The 19,300-nt window shown below is 50.2% G+C and overlaps 1 protein-coding gene across 2 annotated transcripts in view; it reads right to left on the bottom strand.

Moving 5' to 3' along the window:
• The window catches only part of ITGB2 (integrin subunit beta 2), a 30,432-nt gene that overhangs the window by 6,256 nt on the left and 4,876 nt on the right, over positions 1–19,300 (bottom strand). The window contains exons 2-11 of one of the 2 annotated variants that reach the window (XM_080937639.1): positions 13,102–13,162; positions 12,686–12,774; positions 9,677–9,857; positions 7,942–8,112; positions 6,777–7,018; positions 5,468–5,623; positions 4,467–4,562; positions 2,088–2,177; positions 751–891; positions 127–314 (exon numbers count right to left, since the gene is read on the bottom strand). In XM_080937639.1, the coding sequence (XP_080793765.1) occupies positions 127–314; positions 751–891; positions 2,088–2,177; positions 4,467–4,562; positions 5,468–5,623; positions 6,777–7,018; positions 7,942–8,112; positions 9,677–9,857; positions 12,686–12,774; positions 13,102–13,159 (1,412 nt within the window). In that variant the 5' untranslated portion in view covers positions 13,160–13,162. The remainder of the gene's footprint in view (positions 1–126; positions 315–750; positions 892–2,087; positions 2,178–4,466; positions 4,563–5,467; positions 5,624–6,776; positions 7,019–7,941; positions 8,113–9,676; positions 9,858–12,685; positions 12,775–13,101; positions 13,163–19,300) is intronic. The other variant, XM_080937640.1, reaches the window with a different exon arrangement.

Below are 19,300 nucleotides of genomic sequence, written 5' to 3' on the forward strand. Positions count from 1 at the left end.
GCTGGCCATACCCACTTTACTTGAAGACACTTGCCTCATGGGAAGGCTGCTCATGTCATGCTGGCCTCATCTGCAGACACCTTTTCCACAGACTGATGTCCCACAGGTCTCATGCACCCTCCTCACCTGCAGATGCCACACTCCAGGACTCCCTTGCCTTTGCAGAGACTCCGCTCCCGACTCTGGTCCCGACACTGACACTCACACTGGGGAAGGACCTTTACGGTCACTGTGTCGGTGAAGCCCAGTGCCCGGATGACAAAGGACTGCTCCTGGATACACTCCAAAGCCGTGACCTTTACCTGGAAGGTGACCTGTAGGAGGATGGTGGCGTTCAGTTCGGGACTGTGGGTGACCAGGGTCCCTTGGTTTTTTTGTCCCTTGTCCAGCCTCTCAGGTACCCCAACCAGATACTTGTTTAGCGGTGCATGTCTAGCAGATGCCCCTAGAGGGCGCTGTCACCTGTGCCCATTTTTCTACTGAGAACCATTGTAGATAGAAATGCCCATTGTTGATAGGTGTGAAGCTGCAAACTGAGACCATGTCTGGTACCCTCCCTTAATGTTGAGTCTGGTCTCCTCATAGGTGTTTAATGGGAGAAGAGGCTGGACACTGAGCACTAATAGTTTCCTCCCTTGATTATTTCTGTGATCCTCCTTTTCCTCCTGGCTGTCCTTGGGACTGGGCCACCAAGATCTCCACAGGATCCTCCAACACCCTGGCATAGATGCATAGGTAGGTCAAGCTCACCGGGTTGTTGATCTGCACGCCGTCACAGTCCCCTCGGAATTTGCCTATACTCGACACTCCGTTACTGCAGAAGGAGTCATAGGTGACTTTCAGGGTGTCCGGGAGGGTGCTGTGGTCCAGGTAGACTCTAGAGGAGAGTTTCTATGGGAAGAGAGCAGTTATGCTCAGGAGTGACAGGTGTGGCTGTCCCTGTCCCCAGCCATCTCACTCCTCAAGTCCCTCCTGCACATCAGCGGGTGAATGCAGGCACCTAATGGGAGCTAAGTGGGACTGCTGGCTGATGTCATGGGGTTGCTCTGAAGGAGGCTACCAGCAGGTGACCAGCACAGACACGAGCCATGAACCCTATGAGGACTATCCCCTCACTGTTGAACCCCGGGGTCAGCGGAGGAGGAACGACAGACGGTTGAGGCGATGTGAGAGCTGAGGCACAGCTGGGAGGAGAAAGCATACAGGTGGTATCCAGGGAGTAGGCATCACCCAAGTCATCCCTGTTAAGATAGAGTTAGGCACACCTGGGCAGAGTGGCCAGGTACTGGAGCCTGCTTGGGGGCACCGGGGCTCACAGGGTCAGAGAAAACAGGATTCCCCACCCAGGTACGTTAGCCAGCAATGGTATTACTGAGAAAGTTGCCACACAGTATATGCTGCCAGCCCTCTAGGAGTTCAGCAACATGACACAGGCCAGAACTTTGGGGACACTTGTCACTGAGAGGAGATTTCTGATATTTGCTTCGGACTGGATGTTGTCTGAGCCCTGGGCTGTGTTTGGTCTACACTGGTATTCACCATTCACCAGGATGCTAGACCTCTGAGGCAAGCAAATCTGTGTACATTTGGACAGACCAGCCATCTCTGAGGAGAAGAAGGTTGGAAGAAGGGTCAAGGAGGGATCACCCAGAATAAGGTTAGGGGGCTGAGGCACAAGTGAGTCTCCACAAGGTCCAAGGCCACTGCGATGATTTCTGGGGTCTCCCCACCCTGAGAGGCACCATTCTACCTTCTCTGGACATTCACTCCACTATGCCGCGGTGGCTGCAGGGAATAGCCAGTAAGAGGGGCCCGCCCACCACTGGTGTTTCAGGAAATGTCCGGGTAGGATCTGGTACAGACCAGCCAGGTCATGAAAGGAAGTGTAGCTGTAGAAAGTGGCTAGTATATTTCTCCTTCCCTTCCCTTCCTTCTCCCCGCCCTGTCGGTCCAGAAGCTATGAAGATCTCAGCAGGAGCTCCCAAAAACAATATTCCCCCCTCAATGCCCCCACCCAGCCACTTAGCCTCTGATCCATGAGATCCTTGCCAACCAGCCCCACCTGCCCAGCTTTGCTGGAGACTCACATAGTAGGCATTCTTGATAAGCTGCACTACATTGCTGGAATCTTCAGACAGTTCCCCCACAGCTGACTTGGGGATAATCTCCGTGAGTTTCTGTTGATGAGAAGATCAAGCTAGCATAGGCCCCTCTATAACCACAAGGCTTTCGAAGGATGCCCAGGGCTTCCCTTTCTCATGAGCTGGCTCATATGATGTTCACCAAGTCGGTGATATACTGCCAAATGCCAGTAACAGATTCTTGGAGCCAGCTGCCAGGCCTGGTGGAGCAGCCTGGTGTCACAGCCTCTTAGCCTAGCTGAAGAGCATCAAGCTCTTAGGAGCTGGCCCTGAAAAGCTGGGTCTAGTATCCCAGGCCTCTCTTCACAAGTTTAGGGCCTGCTGGGTTACTCAGCCAGACTACCTGAGAAGAAAAACTAAACAGAGGCCTAAGGGTGTAGGCCAGTGGCAGAGTACTTGCCCAGCATAGATTCAGTTCAGACACAGCCTGTTCTGATTAAGAAAGGGAGGAAGGGAGCTGGAGAGATGGCTCAGTGGTTAAGAGCACTGACTGCTCTTCCAGAGGTACTGAGTTCAGTTCCCAGCAATCACATGGTGGCTCACAACCATCTGTAATGGGATATGATGCCCTCTTCTGGTGTGTCTGAAGATAGCTACAGTGTAGGTGAATGCCTTTAATCTCAGCTTGGGAGGCAGACGCAGGTGGATATCTGTAAGTTCAAGGCCAGCTTGGTCTACACACACACACACACACACACAGAGAGAGAGAGAGAGAGAGAGAGAGAGAGAGAGAGAGAGAGAGAGAGAGAGAGAATAGGAGCTACACAGAGAAATCCTGTCTCAAAAGGAAGCCCAGTTCCTGGGTGTGAATGTCCCCAGCGGGGAGACCTTTCAATCTGATGGCATCTCTGAGTTGGGAACACAGTGGTATTCCTACCCCATCAACTATGATACATGGATAACACAGTAAAATGTGATAAAAATCACAGGAAGTGGTTAAGCCTTGACCATATCAATGAGTTTCAGATTTCTATCTTAATAGCGACAGTTACATAACCCTGTGACAAGCAGCTATCGCAGGACAGGGCCACTCCTCAGAGGTGGGCCAGGCAGATCCCTTGAATGACAGACACCCTGCTATCTGTCACTTCCTCCTACCTTTTGTAGTGTTGGGTATGGACCTGTCACATTTCACGAACAGGGAACAATCATCCCTCTCCCACACACCTCCACATAACTGGTGACCAGGTCACTCAGGCCCAGCACCCGTCCTCGAGTCTGTCCCCTTTGTGAGGCCACCATAGCTTAGCTAGCAACCAGCCTTGAGTTTTACAATCCACTTCATTTGCCCTGGCACAGGGCCAGTCCTGGCTTGGACAGCGGGGCTCTTCTATGCTCAGTCTGTGTATGCCAAGGAGGGTCTGGTACAGTCCCCATGTTCTCCCTGTGCTCTTGGGCATCTCCCAGGAAACAGAGGATCAGGAAGGCCCGTGACCCACTGCTGCGGTCAGTCTTGATGGTTGACTTGATTACATCTGGAGCCAACTAAGGTGTGCCTCTGGACAAGTCCAGTTTTGTTGGCTGGACAACTAGTGAGCTCTCGGCCTTCTGAGAAAGCAGCTATTGTGGGACTCTTCAGCTGTCCTTGTCCTGATGCCCTCTTCTGGTGTGTCCGAATATAGCAACAGTGTATTCATACACAAAATAAACAAATCTTGAGAGAAAGGACATTTCTGCTGCATCCAAGGGTCTCTTGACTACACATATAGGGGCCACTATAGAGGTGAGCTCTCTGGATGCTTGGGGTCACCAGGCTTGACTACAAAGAACAAAGCCGGCTGCTTCCTCCCCAGGAAGATGGACAACTGTTCCAAATGCCAATGGCAAAAGCCAAGGTCCTGTTTGCTTTGGTTTGGGCTTCTTTTTGCTGAGGAGACTTGTCCCGAAACAACACATATAGGAAAAAGGTATCCACTGTGGGCAGAACTAAGGTCTCCTGAGGAGGTAGCAACACATGAGTTTGGCTCCATCTGAATGTTGGTTACTCAAAGGAGCTTCTTTGAGAGAGAGAGAGAGAGAGAGAGAGAGAGAGAGAGAGAGAGAGACAGAGACAGACAGAGACAGAGACAGTACCAGACTGCTTTGTTCCAGAAGAAACAAAAAAATCGAGCAGTACTGTGAAATTTCAAAACATGGATACTGTGGCCCAACAGAAGCCCCAACTTCCCTCATCAGGATGCTCACACACAGAAAACCGTGGCCACTGGACAGGCCACCACCCACAGGCCAGCATGAAAAGCAGAACTGAGGCAATATCGGGCAGGGCCCGGCTTGTCACTCCCAGCCAAGACGGCTTGTCACCACATTGCACAAGGCCCTACTTACCTCATAGGTTTTCACCATCTTCTTTGTCACCGCAAAGATGGGCTGGATGTTGCTCTCAGAAAGTTTGTGTGCCAGCTGGCCCACGGATGGATAGTCCTGGAGAGAGGGAACACTTTGTTAGACAAGCCTTCGAGGACACCTTGGGGGAGCAAACGTCCAGGCTGAGAGAGCACAGGCCCTGGCTCCGGCCGGGCCTCGCTTGGTGTAGATCTACAAGCTTATGACAGGCTTGGCAGGGAACCAACCAAAACCTTTGAAATACACAAAAGGAATACTGGCAATTGTGGTAGCATTACCTTGGTTAATGCCAGGTAAAGAAGCTACAGTGAGCCACCACACTAGGGACTAAGGCAGCCGGAGTGCAAGCAGGGTCCTGAGGAACCGGAGTATGGGCATCTAGGAAGTACTTGTGTTTCCACTAGGGCCAGATCTTAGACTCCACCCCTCACCTCTATGACGTATAATGGAAAAACATAATATCCAACTTTGGGGGGGGGGGGGCAAATGGACATAAGGCATTCTTGTTCCTGTCCAGGGTCAGACCCCCCAGATTTTATCTGCCACCAGCTCTAAATCAGTGGGTTCCAGGTCGTCCCTGCAGTGTGCGGACTAAAAATATAATCCCTTATGGTGATACCTTTGGAAAGGCAATGAATGTGCAGGGACGATCTGGGGCTCTGACAAGGCCATTGCAGGCCAAGAAGACAAACGTAGAGACAGTGTGGTTGAAGGAGAAGGCTTGTGAGACCTTCTGCCGCGAGGACCAGGGCCAGGATGCCTTGAGAACTGATTTGGGTGCCGGGGTCTCATGTTATCACCCGGATCTCCAGGACTGACTCTATGATTTGTTATTTGTGTTAGGAGGAGTTTGGGTGACATGGGCACTTCTCTCAGCCTGTCCCCTCCTGTGGCGTTTATGTGAGCAGTCTTGGTATGGGGAGGGGAGGGAGGGGTGAAGGAGAGGGGAGGGGAAGGGGTGCCAAGGCAGGCAGAGAACTCACGAATTCATTGCTCCTCTTGTACATATTATCCTCCAGGTGGCAGCGGCCATCATTAGGGGTCAGGATGGCTCCCAGTTTCCCATCGCCAGCAAAGTGGAATCCATCATCTGTGGCAAACACCAGCAGCCTTGTGACATTGCGCCAGCCAATTTCCTCCTGGAAAGAAGAAGGCAGCCAGGGGTTGAATGCCTTGGCTTCCCTGTGGGGCCCTCAGGGGAGACAAGATGAGAGAAAGAGAGATGGAGACAGAGAGATAAAAAGACAGAGAAAGAGACAGACAGAGACACATACACAAAGAGAGAGACACAAAGAGTGATAGAGACACAGAGACAATGAGACAGAGACAACAAGACATAAAAACAGAGCTACAAAGATATATATATATATATATATATAGAGAGAGAGAGAGAGAGAGAGAGAGAGAGAGAGAGAGAGACAGAGAGACAGAGAGACAGAGAGAGACAGAGAGACAGAGACAGAGACAGAGACATGGAGACAGACAGACACATACACACACATACAGAGTGAGAGACAGACAGAAAGAGCTCCAACCCAGTAGCCAGGAAGTGCCTAAGCTGTCAGCTCCCAGCATGCCCTGCAGCAGTATGAGGTAAGAACAGAAATCCATCTGAATCTAAAGAGAGACATCTTCACAGCCCTCTTTAGTCCTGGAACTAGATTCCAGCGATGCGGTCAAGAAAGGAAAAGAATATGGCTTTGTCTGTTAAAATGCAAACACTTCCAGCCGTGATAGAGGGGACCAAGGGACATCCGCAGGGAGCCGAATGCCTTGAACAATTGAAGTTGCAGCACCCAGGTATCGTACCGGGGTCCAACATACATGTCAAATGTGTGTGCCCACAGCATGAACCCAGCAAAGGAGAGAAGTGATAGCTGGGCTGGGGTGGGCTTGGCTTGCTGCAGTGATGACTTCATAAACACAGTCTGTGACCGACAGGCAGGGATGGGGATGAGGTGACACAGGAGCTAACAACAGTCCTCACGCTCTTGACCTGAGAGGGAAAAGACCTTAGGAACCAGAAGATCTGATGCTGCTCAGCCTGGCTCACAGGAGAGCTATGAGGACGGTCAGTCAGCACAGAGATGGGTGGATGTTCTCAGGGCTGTGAAGACAACGCTCCTCCTTCACTATGGCTAGGAGTAATGTGGACCACAGAGGCTGCCCTTCCAAGACCCAGGGTGACAACATGGGACCAGATGGGGTGAGTCCCTGAACAGACCCACTGCCCAGAGCAAGAGGTGAAGGCCCTGAGTTTGAGGCAGCTGGGAAATCTGAGCACGGCCTCACCGGACAGGCAGCGACTTGCATGATGGCATCCAGCCCGCCCTCAGGGGCATCCAGGTTTCCGGAAATCAATTGCTTGCCGACCTCTGTCTGAAACTGGTTGGAGTTGTTGGTCAGCTTGAGCACATGCCGAAAGGCAAACGGGGGCTGGCAGGCTTTCTCCTTGTTGGAACACGGGTTCTTCAGCTTCTCAGGATGGGTGTTGACAAAAGGCAGCACTGTCTTGTCCACAAAGGACCCAAAGCCTGAGGGGTACAATGGCATGAGGCAGGGGCACAGGGGACAGAAGCAGAAGGCAGGACTGAAAAGACCTGAAGCCCAAGGGATATACAACAGAGGCTGGAGGCACAGAGATGAGGCAGCAGGCAGGACTCCAGGCAGGACTCCAGGCAGGACTCCAGGCAGGAATCTAGGCAGGACAATGGACTTCCAGTGGACTAAGGACCAAGCCTTGGTTTCTCCAACAAGGGAGAAATCAAGATGATGGTTGTGCAATTATCACAGATGAGCGTGTGGTGCAGGGATGTGTGTAGCCACGTGCAGCTGAGAATACATGAGGCCATGCACAAACATGTGGGTGTGCATGACAGAGCATGTGTATGTATGTGTTTGTACATGTATGTATACATGTGGTCTTGTGTATGCAGCCATACAGACACACATGCATGACTAGGTATGTGCACGGGCATGCAAATGTGCTTGTGTGTGGGATCCTGGACATGTGTGAGCATGAGTGTATGCACGTGAGTGTATTGCACAAAAATATATGAGCTTGTATCCTGTGTTCAAGTGTTCAAGCAGACATCCTTAAACATAGACAATGAGGCACAGTAATGTTCTGGAGTGAGTCCACATGTCTCACATGCTTAGCAAATATGGTGGTGTTGGCCAGTGTTGTAATCCTAACCTCATGACCCCTGCCCTATGACCCTTGCCCTGTGACCCCTACCCTGTAGTTTACTCTCGCTACTCTGTTAATGCATGGTTGCTGTGACAAGATAAACTTTTTAGTAATTAGCATTGTAGGACTTTTGCCTTTTAAACATCAAACTATAAACGGGGGGGGGGGTGTGTGGTGGTTAGAGAAACCCACAGGTCTTAGCAGCCTGTGACCAGGTATGGCCCCTGCCCCCAAGGTTGAAAGGTGTGTGTTCACTGCAGGTCTCACCAATGCGGCCAGACTCAGTGATCTCATTGAGAGCCTGCAGCAAGTCACCACCCAACTTCTTGACGTTGTTGAGGTCATCGAGCATGGAGTAGGACAGGTCCATGAGGTAGTACAGATCAATGGGGTAGCCCTTGGCTCGCCGGAAAGTCACATTGAATGCAGCAGCCTGCCCTGTGACAGAAGAAAGCAAGGGACACACTGAACCTGGCTGCAGTCTCAGACCTCACCCAGTCCCCAAATTCCTATTGCCTCCCCCTTTTACTCTGACTGGGAAGGGGCTGTCACCAGAACAACAGGACAGGCAGATCTGAACTCAGATAACTGGGCTCACTCCAGGCACAAGAACGTCTGGATGGTAGAGAGTCGAGTTGGAAGCCTAAACACCCCGACTGTGGTGTTACTAGTCAGGACAGAAGGGCTTACAATGTTTACAAAGAGGGCCCAGAGAGCCACCCTTCTCTTCCTGCTAGGAGAGGCTATGCCTGTCTCAGCCTGGGCTTCTTAGCTCAGGTGAACCAGCCAGAACAACCCTCCAGGGGCCAGCAGGGCCACGCCCTTAATCAGAAGTCAGGGGCAGAAGTCCGGGAGCAGAGGGGCTTGTGCCAGCTCCCAGGACATCAAAGGAACAAGCTCTGTCCTCAGCTATCACCAGGACAGCCTCCCAGACAGACACACCCCTGCCTCCTTTCTTGCTGTTCTTCCTTTACCCTTTTCTGTTCCTAACAACCTGCCGCTTAGATCCTTGTGCTGGGTAGTTTGGGCACAGACTAGAATTACCTGGGAAGAGTCTCACTGAAGGGCTGTGCAGATGAGGGTGGCCTGTGGGCCTATGTATCTGTGGGGGATTATGTCAGACTGCCTTAGTTTATGTGAAAAGACCCAGCCTGAGAGCGGGTGGGCCCTGGTCTGGTTAAAAGGAAGTGGGCGGAGCATGAAGCGAAGCGTCATTGCTCTCCTCTGCTCACAGCTACAGATGTGCCATGCAGCTGCTTCAAGTTCCTGCTGCCCCGACTTCCCTGAAATAGCAAACTGACCTGAAATTGGGAGATAAAATAAACCTTTCTTTCCACTCAGTTTAAGTCGGGGTGTTTTATCGCAGCCCTGGGACGGTTCTCTAGGAAGATGGTTCTCTAGGACCCTCCGTTCTCTCCCTTTCTGTGACCCTCCCTAGGGAGCCACCTCTGTCCTTAACACTCAGCTGCTCGCCCAGTAGAGCCTGCCTGGGGCAAGCCTGGCTATGGACTCTCACTTTGCCAGAGGATCTAAGTCTTTTAAGAATAGAAATGAATGGTGTCTTCTAAAGATTCGTCTGTTTTTATTTTATGTGCACTGGTGTCCTGCCTGTACGTCTGTCTGTGGGAGGGTGTCAGATCTCAGAGAGAGAGAGAGAGAGAGAGAGAGAGAGTTTCTTTATGTCGGAGGGAGTGATTTATACACATTACAATGTATACATGGAGATCAGATAACAACTTGCAAGAGCCAGTTTTCTGTTTTTCTCTTTGGGCTCCTTGGGAAATTGAACATCAGGCCTCCAGCCTTGATGGCAAGCACTTTTACCCGTTGAGCCCTTTCATTGGTCCAGGAGCTCAGACTTTGGTGGTGAGAGATTTCATTACCCAGCCTGCTTCACTGTCCAACCCAGAGAGACACGCCCCATCTGTTAGCCCTGATGGGTGGCCCAGGCTGAGCTCCTAGACGCACTGTACCCCTGGCCCATCCCAACAGTGTCGCAAACCTGGTCGCAAGTGAAGCGTCACTTTTTGTGGAGATAGCTGACTCCGTTGCCCCTGTTGGTCGAACTGGGGTACAGCAATGCTCCCGGGGTCCATTATGTCATCGGCTGGACAACCCTTCAGCAACAGCTGTGCCCGTGTGTCACAGCGCAAGGAGTCAGGCTCCCCTGGTCCAGTGAAGTTCTAGAGGAGGGGGTCTGAGGTCAGGCAGAGGGCATAGGCTGGAACAGTGGAATTCAGCCTCACTTCCTTCTTACCTGCCCTTCAGACTTCAGTCAGATGTCCCTGTGGGATGCGGTAGTCATCTAGGGAAGACCAGACTCCCAGAGAGCTTAGGTCCTCCTGAGAGCTTTATGTTACCAAAAGCATAGACTATATAGATCTTTCTCTATCTTTTGGGCACTGACTCCATCAGTTAAGACATGGGGTCCTCTACCTCCAGCCAAAAGGCTAATCAGCATCCTTGAACTTGAGTCCTTGCCAGAACTCTCTAGCCCTTTCTCAACAGGACTTTTGTCCCAGGGAGATGCTGTCTCCCAAAGGCAATCAATCTCCTTAGGCTTATGCGGCAGTCCCTGCGGAGATACAGGGCAGAGCTTGGGGTCAAGTCTCTCCCAGTTCATAGGGAATCAAGTTGGTGAGGAGACTGGAGAGCCCAGGGCATCTCCATATTGACTACCATGTCTCTTCAGAGGCCCCATGGATCTGACATGGAAGTATTAGGTTGTTCTTGGTCCAGAACTGAAGCCCATTGCATCCAAAGCAGGTCTGACTCAACTTCAAGGTATTGGAAAATACTGGGGATTCCCTGTTTGCTCGAAGAAAGTAAACCTAGAAGAACAACAACCCAGAAATGCAGGAGACACCACCTCCGGAGTATCTCTGCTCTGCACTGGCTTTCACAGTCCCATGTTAAGTCCTCAAGAAACACAAGCGATCAGTGAGAATTAGAGGGGAGAGAGGCTAACTGGTAATCCACACAGAACTATCAGTCTGGCTGTTCATTTCAGGTGAGCAAAATGGCTCAAGTGGAAGAGAAAAACGCCAGCCCATCCGAGAATGTCCAAGGTTTGGACCCCAGCCCCTAGCCACAGGACAGAGGTTACAACATCAGGTCTCTCTGCTCTGGAGTGTTGCCTGTGGGGAGGGTGTTTGCTGGAGACAGAAGCCAGAAGCTTTGTGGGATGGAGATGAGGAGAGTCCCAGAGGATGCTGGGAGCCCACTTATCACAAAGGTCTAGGATTGTTCTTTAACTCTAACTCTTGGGCCAGGGGAGGGGAAGCCAGAGCCCAGTCAGCACAGCTGGTCAGTTCAGAGTAAGAAAATTCTCAGGACTAAACAAAATGGTAAGATGTGGACAGGCTGAACATATGATTGGAAAAAAATAATAGTCACAAACTATTGACCAGAATTAAGATCTGCAGATTTACCAACAGAGGCAGGGTTGAGAGAAAGAGTGTGTGTGTCATTTAATAACCACTACACCAGCAATGGAGTCTTCGTGAGTCTCCAGTAGACAGACTTCAAGGTCACAGATTAGTTTAGTGAGGCAGCCACTGACAGCACCTCGCAGATGGGCCTGTCACTCACTATGAGGGGGACACAGGAAGTGAGGAGAAACATGGAAGGTGGCACCTCAGGAAATGCCACTAGCACAGGGACGTAGGGACCACATGTGCCTTATGTGATGCACAGAGGATGTCATCAATGCCTGGTGTCCCCAGTGTACACTAGAGTTGAACCAGAGGACACATTGGGCTGGAGGCAACAAGAGACTTTCTATACTGGTGGCTCCTCTCACCCTTAAATGACTAGGGTGAGAAGAGGGAGAAAGCTGAGAATGTTCTGGAAGTAAGGAGAGTAAAGCGGCATCTCGTGTGACCTGGGACTACACCAGTGAGGAAAAAGGTGAAAATTTGGCAAGATGTGTACACAGTCGGCCAGTTGGGTTGATATGTTCAATCTCCTGAGCATGATAACAGGATCAAACTCGGTGCGTGTGAACACACACACACACACACACATACTCACACACACTTATACACACACTCACACACACACACTCTCTCACACACACTCATTCACACATACACTCACACACACTCACACACACACTCACACACACTCATTCACACATACACTCATACACACACACTCACACACGATGATGGCCAGGGTTGATTATCAACCTGGCAGGATTAGAAATCACCCAGTCTCCGGGCACACTGCTGAGGAATTCTGTTGATTAGGTTCACTGAAGTGGGAAGAGCTGCCCGGTGTGGGTGGGTTTGGGTTCTGGACGAAATGGTGTTGGGAAAGGCAGACAAACATGAACATTCAGCACTTTGCTTCCTGACTGTGGATGTGAAGTGACCAGCTGTCCCACACCCCTTCCCCACCATGACAGTCACCTCTGAATGTGAGCCACAGTGAACCCTGCCTCCCTTAAGTTGCTTCTGTCAGGGTATTTTTATGACAGCAACAGAAAAGTAAGAAAGATAGCACATTTTTATCGAAACACACTTACTGGGACTTGTAAGCTAATTCTCAAAGACCTATGGGAAGAAGCACAGGGTCTGCCCGTGGCTTCCTCGGAAGGGGTAGGTATCTGAGAAGAGTAATGCATGCGTTTCCTGTGTGGTCAGCAGCGTGGGGACCCTGGGTGTGATAAAGATTTAGTCCCTGGGGAGAAGCCCTCTATAGGAGGGTGCAGCTGTACTGAGGGACTGATTCAAAGATGAAAAGTCTCCGTCCACCATGCCTGACTGTGGCCTTTGCCTCCCTCTTCTTTTGATTCACAGGAAGGACCGTCCTTTCCTATGTACCTGGGGTCAGCTTGCATTAGCATGGTATATTTATATCCCATCTGGAAGCTTCTCTACCGAGTCATTTCTGCTATGTACTAAGGAAGTCCTCCTAGTGTTCCCTGGCTTCAGAGAAGCAAAGGTTCCCATCCAGTCAGGTGGGAAGGGCAGCTTAGACTCTGTCAGGTGACCCACACAACTCTTACCAGCTTCTGGCACCAGGAGCAGCCGGGCCCCGACTGGATACAGTCCCGGCAGTTGCTGACTTTGTACTTGGTGCATTCCTGGGACAGGGCTGGGGAGATAGACAGGCTGAATGAGGGCCCTGCATCCACCCTGACTGTCCACAAGAATGAATGGGGCACAAAGGTGGACAAGGCTCTGGGAAGGGTCACACAGGCTAGTGCCTACAGCCTTATTGGGTCACCCCAATGAGATTTAAGGCAGAACTCTAGAGAGAGTCAGACCCCGCCTCCTGTTACACAGCAACCAAAGCCATCTATGCCTGAGACTTTACTCCCAGAGGCTGATCCTTCCTCAACCACCTGGGAACTTATGCCCAAGGTGAGGTGGGCCTGCTGTCAAGGAATGTCGTATGTAGGGACAGCACCACAGTACTCACCAGATTCCAAGAAGAGCAGTCCAGCTAGGGCAAGTGCCAGTGAGGGTGGACACAGCATGTCCTGTGGAGAGAAGGGCCAGGTGACTCCAGGCTGATCACCGGAGGAGTTCCTTCTTGCTGGCCTGCTGCCACAGGGGATGAGAATCAGGCAGGGCCAGCACAGATGTCACTCAGCTACCTCAGGGAGGGATGTGGGGCCTGACTGGCTCAGGTGGTCAAGTATCTGAAAGAACAGGCAGCCAGTCTCTGTAAGGATACCACAGGCACACACACACACACACACACACACACACACACACACACGCTCTCTCGTGCATGCACATGCACATACACACACACACACACATACACACACAAAGAGAGAAAGGGGGAGGAATATAGAGATAAATAGATAGATAGATAGATTAAGAGATAGATAGATATATGATAGATAGATAGATAGATAGATAGATGATAGATAGATAGATAGATAGATGATAGATAGATAGATAGATAGATAGATAGATAGATAGATAGATAGATCACACAGGCAGGCCCATCTCCATCCCACAAGTACAGTGGCCCACACTGCCCAGAGCAATGGCACCTGTACACCCAAAGTCCATATTTGAGTTTGGATCACAGACTTGGTTGACCCAGACAGTAGAACTGGGTCCAAGCAGAGCCATGAACTTGGAGCTCTTGTGGGGCAGGACTGAGCTGGCTTACAGAGACTTGTCTGTCTCTGGTTGTCTCGGGCGCTCTTCGAAGCAGTGATTTTCTTCTTGCCCAGGAGGAGCTACAGCTGGGGACTGTATTGGAGCTCCTGTCCCAGACAGGGGATAATAGGCTTCACAGAGCTCACTCTAAGCCTGGACCACCTGCTGTCATGTTTCCATAACCACTGCACCCTGTCTTGCTAACAATCAATAGCATTGATGATCTTGAAATAATGGGAAGTTGGGGGCGGGGCTAGCTGGGGCTCAGCTGAGAGGCTTGGGTTGTGATCTCCTCCCTTACACTGGCAAGTCCAGATTTTCCCAGATCCTCACTGTCACCCTCCTTCCCGGGAAGTAGCCAGAGTGGTCAGGACTCAGCCCACAGAGGCCTAGAATGTTCTGGGTGGGGTGGCCCCTGACTTCCTAAGACATTGGGAAACTGTGGCAGGCAGGCGGGAAGAGATGCCGGCACCAGGGGCCATGTTGACAGAAACAAAGTCAACATACTTCTCCATACCCTGTCTAGCTCCTCTGCAGGTCAAGACTGAGCTACCAAGTATGCTGAATGGAGTGGGGACAGGGTTGTCAGGACACTGCTTTGAAGATGGCTCTTAGTGCCGTGTTGTGGCCTCGGAGTACTGGGCACAGCATCTGGTGGCCCCTGGCACAATCTTTGCTTCCTGAAGCCCGACATCCACACTGAGGCTCTGTGGTAGGTATGACACCATCTAGGACCAGCCCAACCCATGGGTACAGGTCCCATGTAGCCCCATATCTGACCCTTCTAAAAGTGGCCCATGACCTCAGATAACCTCCGGAGCCCAGAGATTTTTTTAAAAATTATATATATTATATATATAAATATTCTGAAACTCGCTCTGTAGACCAGGCTGGCCTCAAATGTACTGAGCTCCATTTGCCTCTGCCTCTGGAGCGCTGGGATTAAAGGCAACACACCATGTCCATCAAGGACCCAGAGGTTTTAAAGGAAGCCCACTCCCCCTCTGCCCTTAAGGAAAAACAGACATCTTCCCCAGCTTTCTGAGTTTAGCAGACTATATAGCAAGGCAGGCAGGGTGGGCACTTCCAGCCACTGGAGCCCCTCCTAGCTCTGATTATTTCTGTGTCTCCCTGTCCCAGGGCAGCCAGCTCAAGCTGAGGCATCTGTATATGGTCCCACTTCTGTACCCTCACCCCGGAGCTCTTTGCAACACTGGTAGGGGTGACACATGTGTCCACCAACTTGCTTGGCTGACCCGGAGGCCCGCACAAGTCTCTGAGATCTGCATGTTAGTACTGCAAATCCAGCTAGCGTCAGGAACAGCTCCTTCCCCCTCCCCTTTCTGAGGTTGCTGTGGGAGGAAAGTGGAAAGAGCTCCTCCAGGTCACAGGCATGGTGCTTCTGGGAGAGGTCTCCACTCTCAAACAGCCATGAAAGTCAGTATTCAAACTCAGCTCTCCAAGTGGGGAAACGGAAGCTCCAAGTAGCATCAGGATATAGGGCTGGGTGTTTTTATTATACCTATGTGCATGAACATGCAAGCACACATGAACACAGGCATGTGCACATTGGAAATGGGAGGTGGCCAGAGTAACTACCTCCTGTCCCTTGTCTAGGATGTCAAGAAGAGCCAGTTCCACCTGGGCCCACTCTGTCTGTCCCCCAGACAATGACAGTGTCCTGAACTTGCAGGTGGATGGAAGAAGCCAATGTCCAGGAGCTAAAAGGAGCCTGGCACTGAATTCCTTCTTGGCAGCCAGCTCCTGTGTCTGTGGGACTCAGCATAGGGAAAGGTCTGCCCGGCCAGTTCTGGGGCCTTGAGCGAAACTGGCATTGTAGAACACCGAAAGAGCAAAGCCTGTCTAGTCCTTTCTGCCTCAGTTGCCTGTGTGTAACTGGAGCAGATCGTGGATGTTGAGGGCTAGGACCGGCCATGAGTTTCCCTGAAGCCCTGATGTATGGAGAAGAAAACATAGTCTCCTGTCTAAAATCTGGAAAGTACTTATCAAGGCTGGCAATGGTCTGGGGGCCTTGGGGAGCTCCGGCTTCATCCTAAGAACTCAGCTCATATCACCCTAAGGTGCTATGGTTATCAGTAGCAAGGTCAGTCATGTGCTCAGTCTCTGATGTCCTCGAGATATCCCAAGTTCCCCTGGTACAATATTGCTTAATTAGCTTCTCACAGCTTAGTCCCATGATATAATAGGGTTTTTAAAACAATTATTTATTTTATGTATGTGAGTACACTGTAGCTGTCTTCAGACACACCAGAAAAAGGCATCAGATCCCATTACAGATGGTTGTGAGCCACCATGTGGTTGCTGGGAATTGAACTCAGGACCTCTGGAAGAGCAGTAGGTGCTCTTAACCACGGATCCATCTGTTTTTGTTTTGATTTTCTTCTCAGACACTGCTCTACTTCGCTGTTAAAAACTATATATAAGATGATCTTTTTATTCTTCTTTTTGTAGACCAGACTGGCCTTGAACTCAGAGATCCCCCTGCCTCTGCCTCCCTTGTGCTGGGATCAAAGGCGTGTGCCACCACCACCCAGCTGGTCATACATCAGCTTGTACATGACCTCTTGACCTCAGATTTCCTATCTTCTTTATCTTCTCATCTCCCAGCCCCTCCCTCTTTGGGCCCTATCACTGAAGAACATTCTGTTAGCCCAGGTCACATGGGACTTGGACTCCGAAGGACAGGTTTGAGTTTCAGGATGTGATACTTTTACTTTTGCTCCCTCCTCTCAAACTGACAGCCAACAAATGGCTGTCTGGTTACAGTTGCTCCCGGCTCCCTGGAACTAACTGTACCACCAGTCCAGGCAGGAGGGTAAAGGTAATTAAAAATGCCTGAGGTGGAAGACATCCTCCTGGCTACTCAGCAGCTCTGCTCTGTCCCCTCTGGCTCCTGGACTTCAGCGGAGCTCTTTGGATCTTCAGGCAGGTACCCTCACCGAGTCATGAGGTCTCCTGAGAAACCCTGCCCTGGTAGCTGTCAGATCTGTGCACCAGAGCCACCTTTGAACAACCCAGGAAGTAGTAAAGAGCAGCAAGCCCCTAACCTTGTTGGGCCTGGGTTGTCCTTCCCTGAGGATTCCCTTGGGGACTAGGAAAAAGTGAATAAAGACCTCACTTCGTGACCGATAAAGCACCTGGGTTTTGAGATGGGAATGTCTTTACATCCTAACACGTCCCCATGATGAAGGAAATGCACATGGCTAAAGAGGAAACAACAGTCAAAAGGTAATTTGGGAGGGACCAGGGGTTCCAAGTCACCCTTGGCTTAAAGCCAGCTAGAGGTACATAAAACCTTGCTTCACAAAAAAAAAAAAAAAAAAAAAAAAAGGATGGTGATGTAAGAAAGTCAGCAGAGGCGGAGTGAGTGTATCAAAAGGCTGGTTGTGGGTGGCTTCCTGTCCCCAGTCCAAGCACATGAGGTGCCTGACTAAGAGCAGCCCCAGGGATGGCATAGGCAAAGTCTGGCTGAACTCCAGGATAGTTTGGGGGAGAGTAGATGGAGTCATAGGGTCACCCTTATCCCAGGAAAACAAAAAGTAAAAGCCTATTGGTCATCAGAGGGGATCACAGCCTAGTCTCAAGATGGAGTCACTTCTGCCTTTACACATTCACAAAAGAACCAGGGGCAGATGGGCGCTAGGGTATCGGAAGTGTATTCGGGAATCAAGCAGCTCTGTGCAGAGGACCAGGCATCAGGAGCAGAGGGAGCATCCGGCTCCGGAACACTAGCTCTAGGATTCAGAGCTCCGGGCAGACACAGGGACAAGATTGGTTCCAGTTCCCCTTTTGTTGCTGTTTTAAAACACTTTGACCACAAGCAAGTTAGAGGAAGAAAGGTTATTTCAGCTTACAGCTCACAGTCATCACCGAGGGAAGTCAGGGCAGGATGTCCAGCAGAAACTTGAAGTAAAAATGGTGGAGGAGGCCCGCTTAATGGCTCACCCTCCCACAGGCTTACACTTAGCTAGTTTTCTACATAGCCCGTGACCACTTGCCCGGAGACTGGTGCTCCACCCTGTGGGCTGGGCCCCGCCTACATTCCTTAATCATTGCTACATTACCCCACAGACATACCCACAGGACAGTGTGATCCAGAAAGTTCCACAGTTGACAAAGCTAGTTAGAAGCAGATGGAGTAGCTCAGTTCCTAGAGCTCCCTCCAGGCAGATTAGGAACAAAAGGCCGAAAGGGTCAGAGGGAGCACTGATTAGGGAGGATTACTGATCTAGGGACTCAGAAAATCCCCAGAGCCTGCAAAGGGAACTTCACAAGTGATGGAGAGACCTGCTTACCGTGGTGTTTATAATTGGTGGAGTCCAGACATACTGAGGGCTGCAGCTACTGACCAAATGGGGTTAAATGAGACTTTCTAAAGCAATTAAGAAACACAGCAAAAAGCTGGACATTGTGGGACAAGCCTTTTAGTGCCAGCATTTGGGAGGTGGAGGTAGGTAGATCTCTGTGAGTTCAAGGCCAGCCTGGTCTACAAAGTGAGTTTCAGGACAGCCATAACTAGAAAGTGAGACCTTTTCTAGAATAACAGATAAATAAATTACTTACCTACTTAATTAATTAAGATGAATAGAAAAACAATGCAATAAAAAGCCCCAAGTCTTGGGAAACCCAAAGCATCCTTACAGACATGCCAGTACAAGAGAGACGTCCTGCCGTCCTGCGTGATCTGATGTGACCCAGGGCTCCAGCACTGCTGCTGTGCTCACAGAAGAACAGGTAAGGTGGTTGGGAAAGTGAATGTTGGTAACGCACTTGTACAAGGACCCATATTTTAACCCTAGAACACGTGTTGTTTTAAAAAGAAAAAAGGGAAAAAAAGAAAGGGAGTGAGAGAGGAAGTGAGAGAGAGAGTGAGAGAGAGAGTGAGAGTTGTAATCCTTAAAGGGTGGTGGGAACAGACAGATCCCTGAGACTTGCTGTCCAGCCAGTATGGGCCAGCTGGTGAGCTCCAGGGCAACGAGAGAGCCTGTTTCAAAGGAAGTGGGTTGTTCTTGAGGATGGCAACTGAGGTCTTCTGGCTTTTACCTGAACACCCAAAGAAATACACATACAAACACACACACATACACAAAGCACATACAAACACATATACATATATACAGACACACAAACTAACACACATACACAAATATACACATACACACAAAAATGCACACACACATACATACAAAACACACACATATATACACATTAAATATATACACACATACAAAAACATACACATACACAGACACACAAACTAATACATATACACAAATATACACATACACACAAAAATGCACACACACATACAAAACACACACATATATACACGCTAAGCATACACACACAGACACACACATATACATACACACAAACTGATACACATACACTAATACACACACATACAAAAATACACATACAAAACACACATATATACACACTAAACATACACACACACAAACACACACATATACAGACAC

The sequence above is a fragment of the Micromys minutus genome (genome assembly GCF_963924665.1).
Source record: "Micromys minutus genome assembly, chromosome: 25".
Taxonomy (NCBI): Eukaryota; Metazoa; Chordata; class Mammalia; order Rodentia; family Muridae; genus Micromys; species Micromys minutus.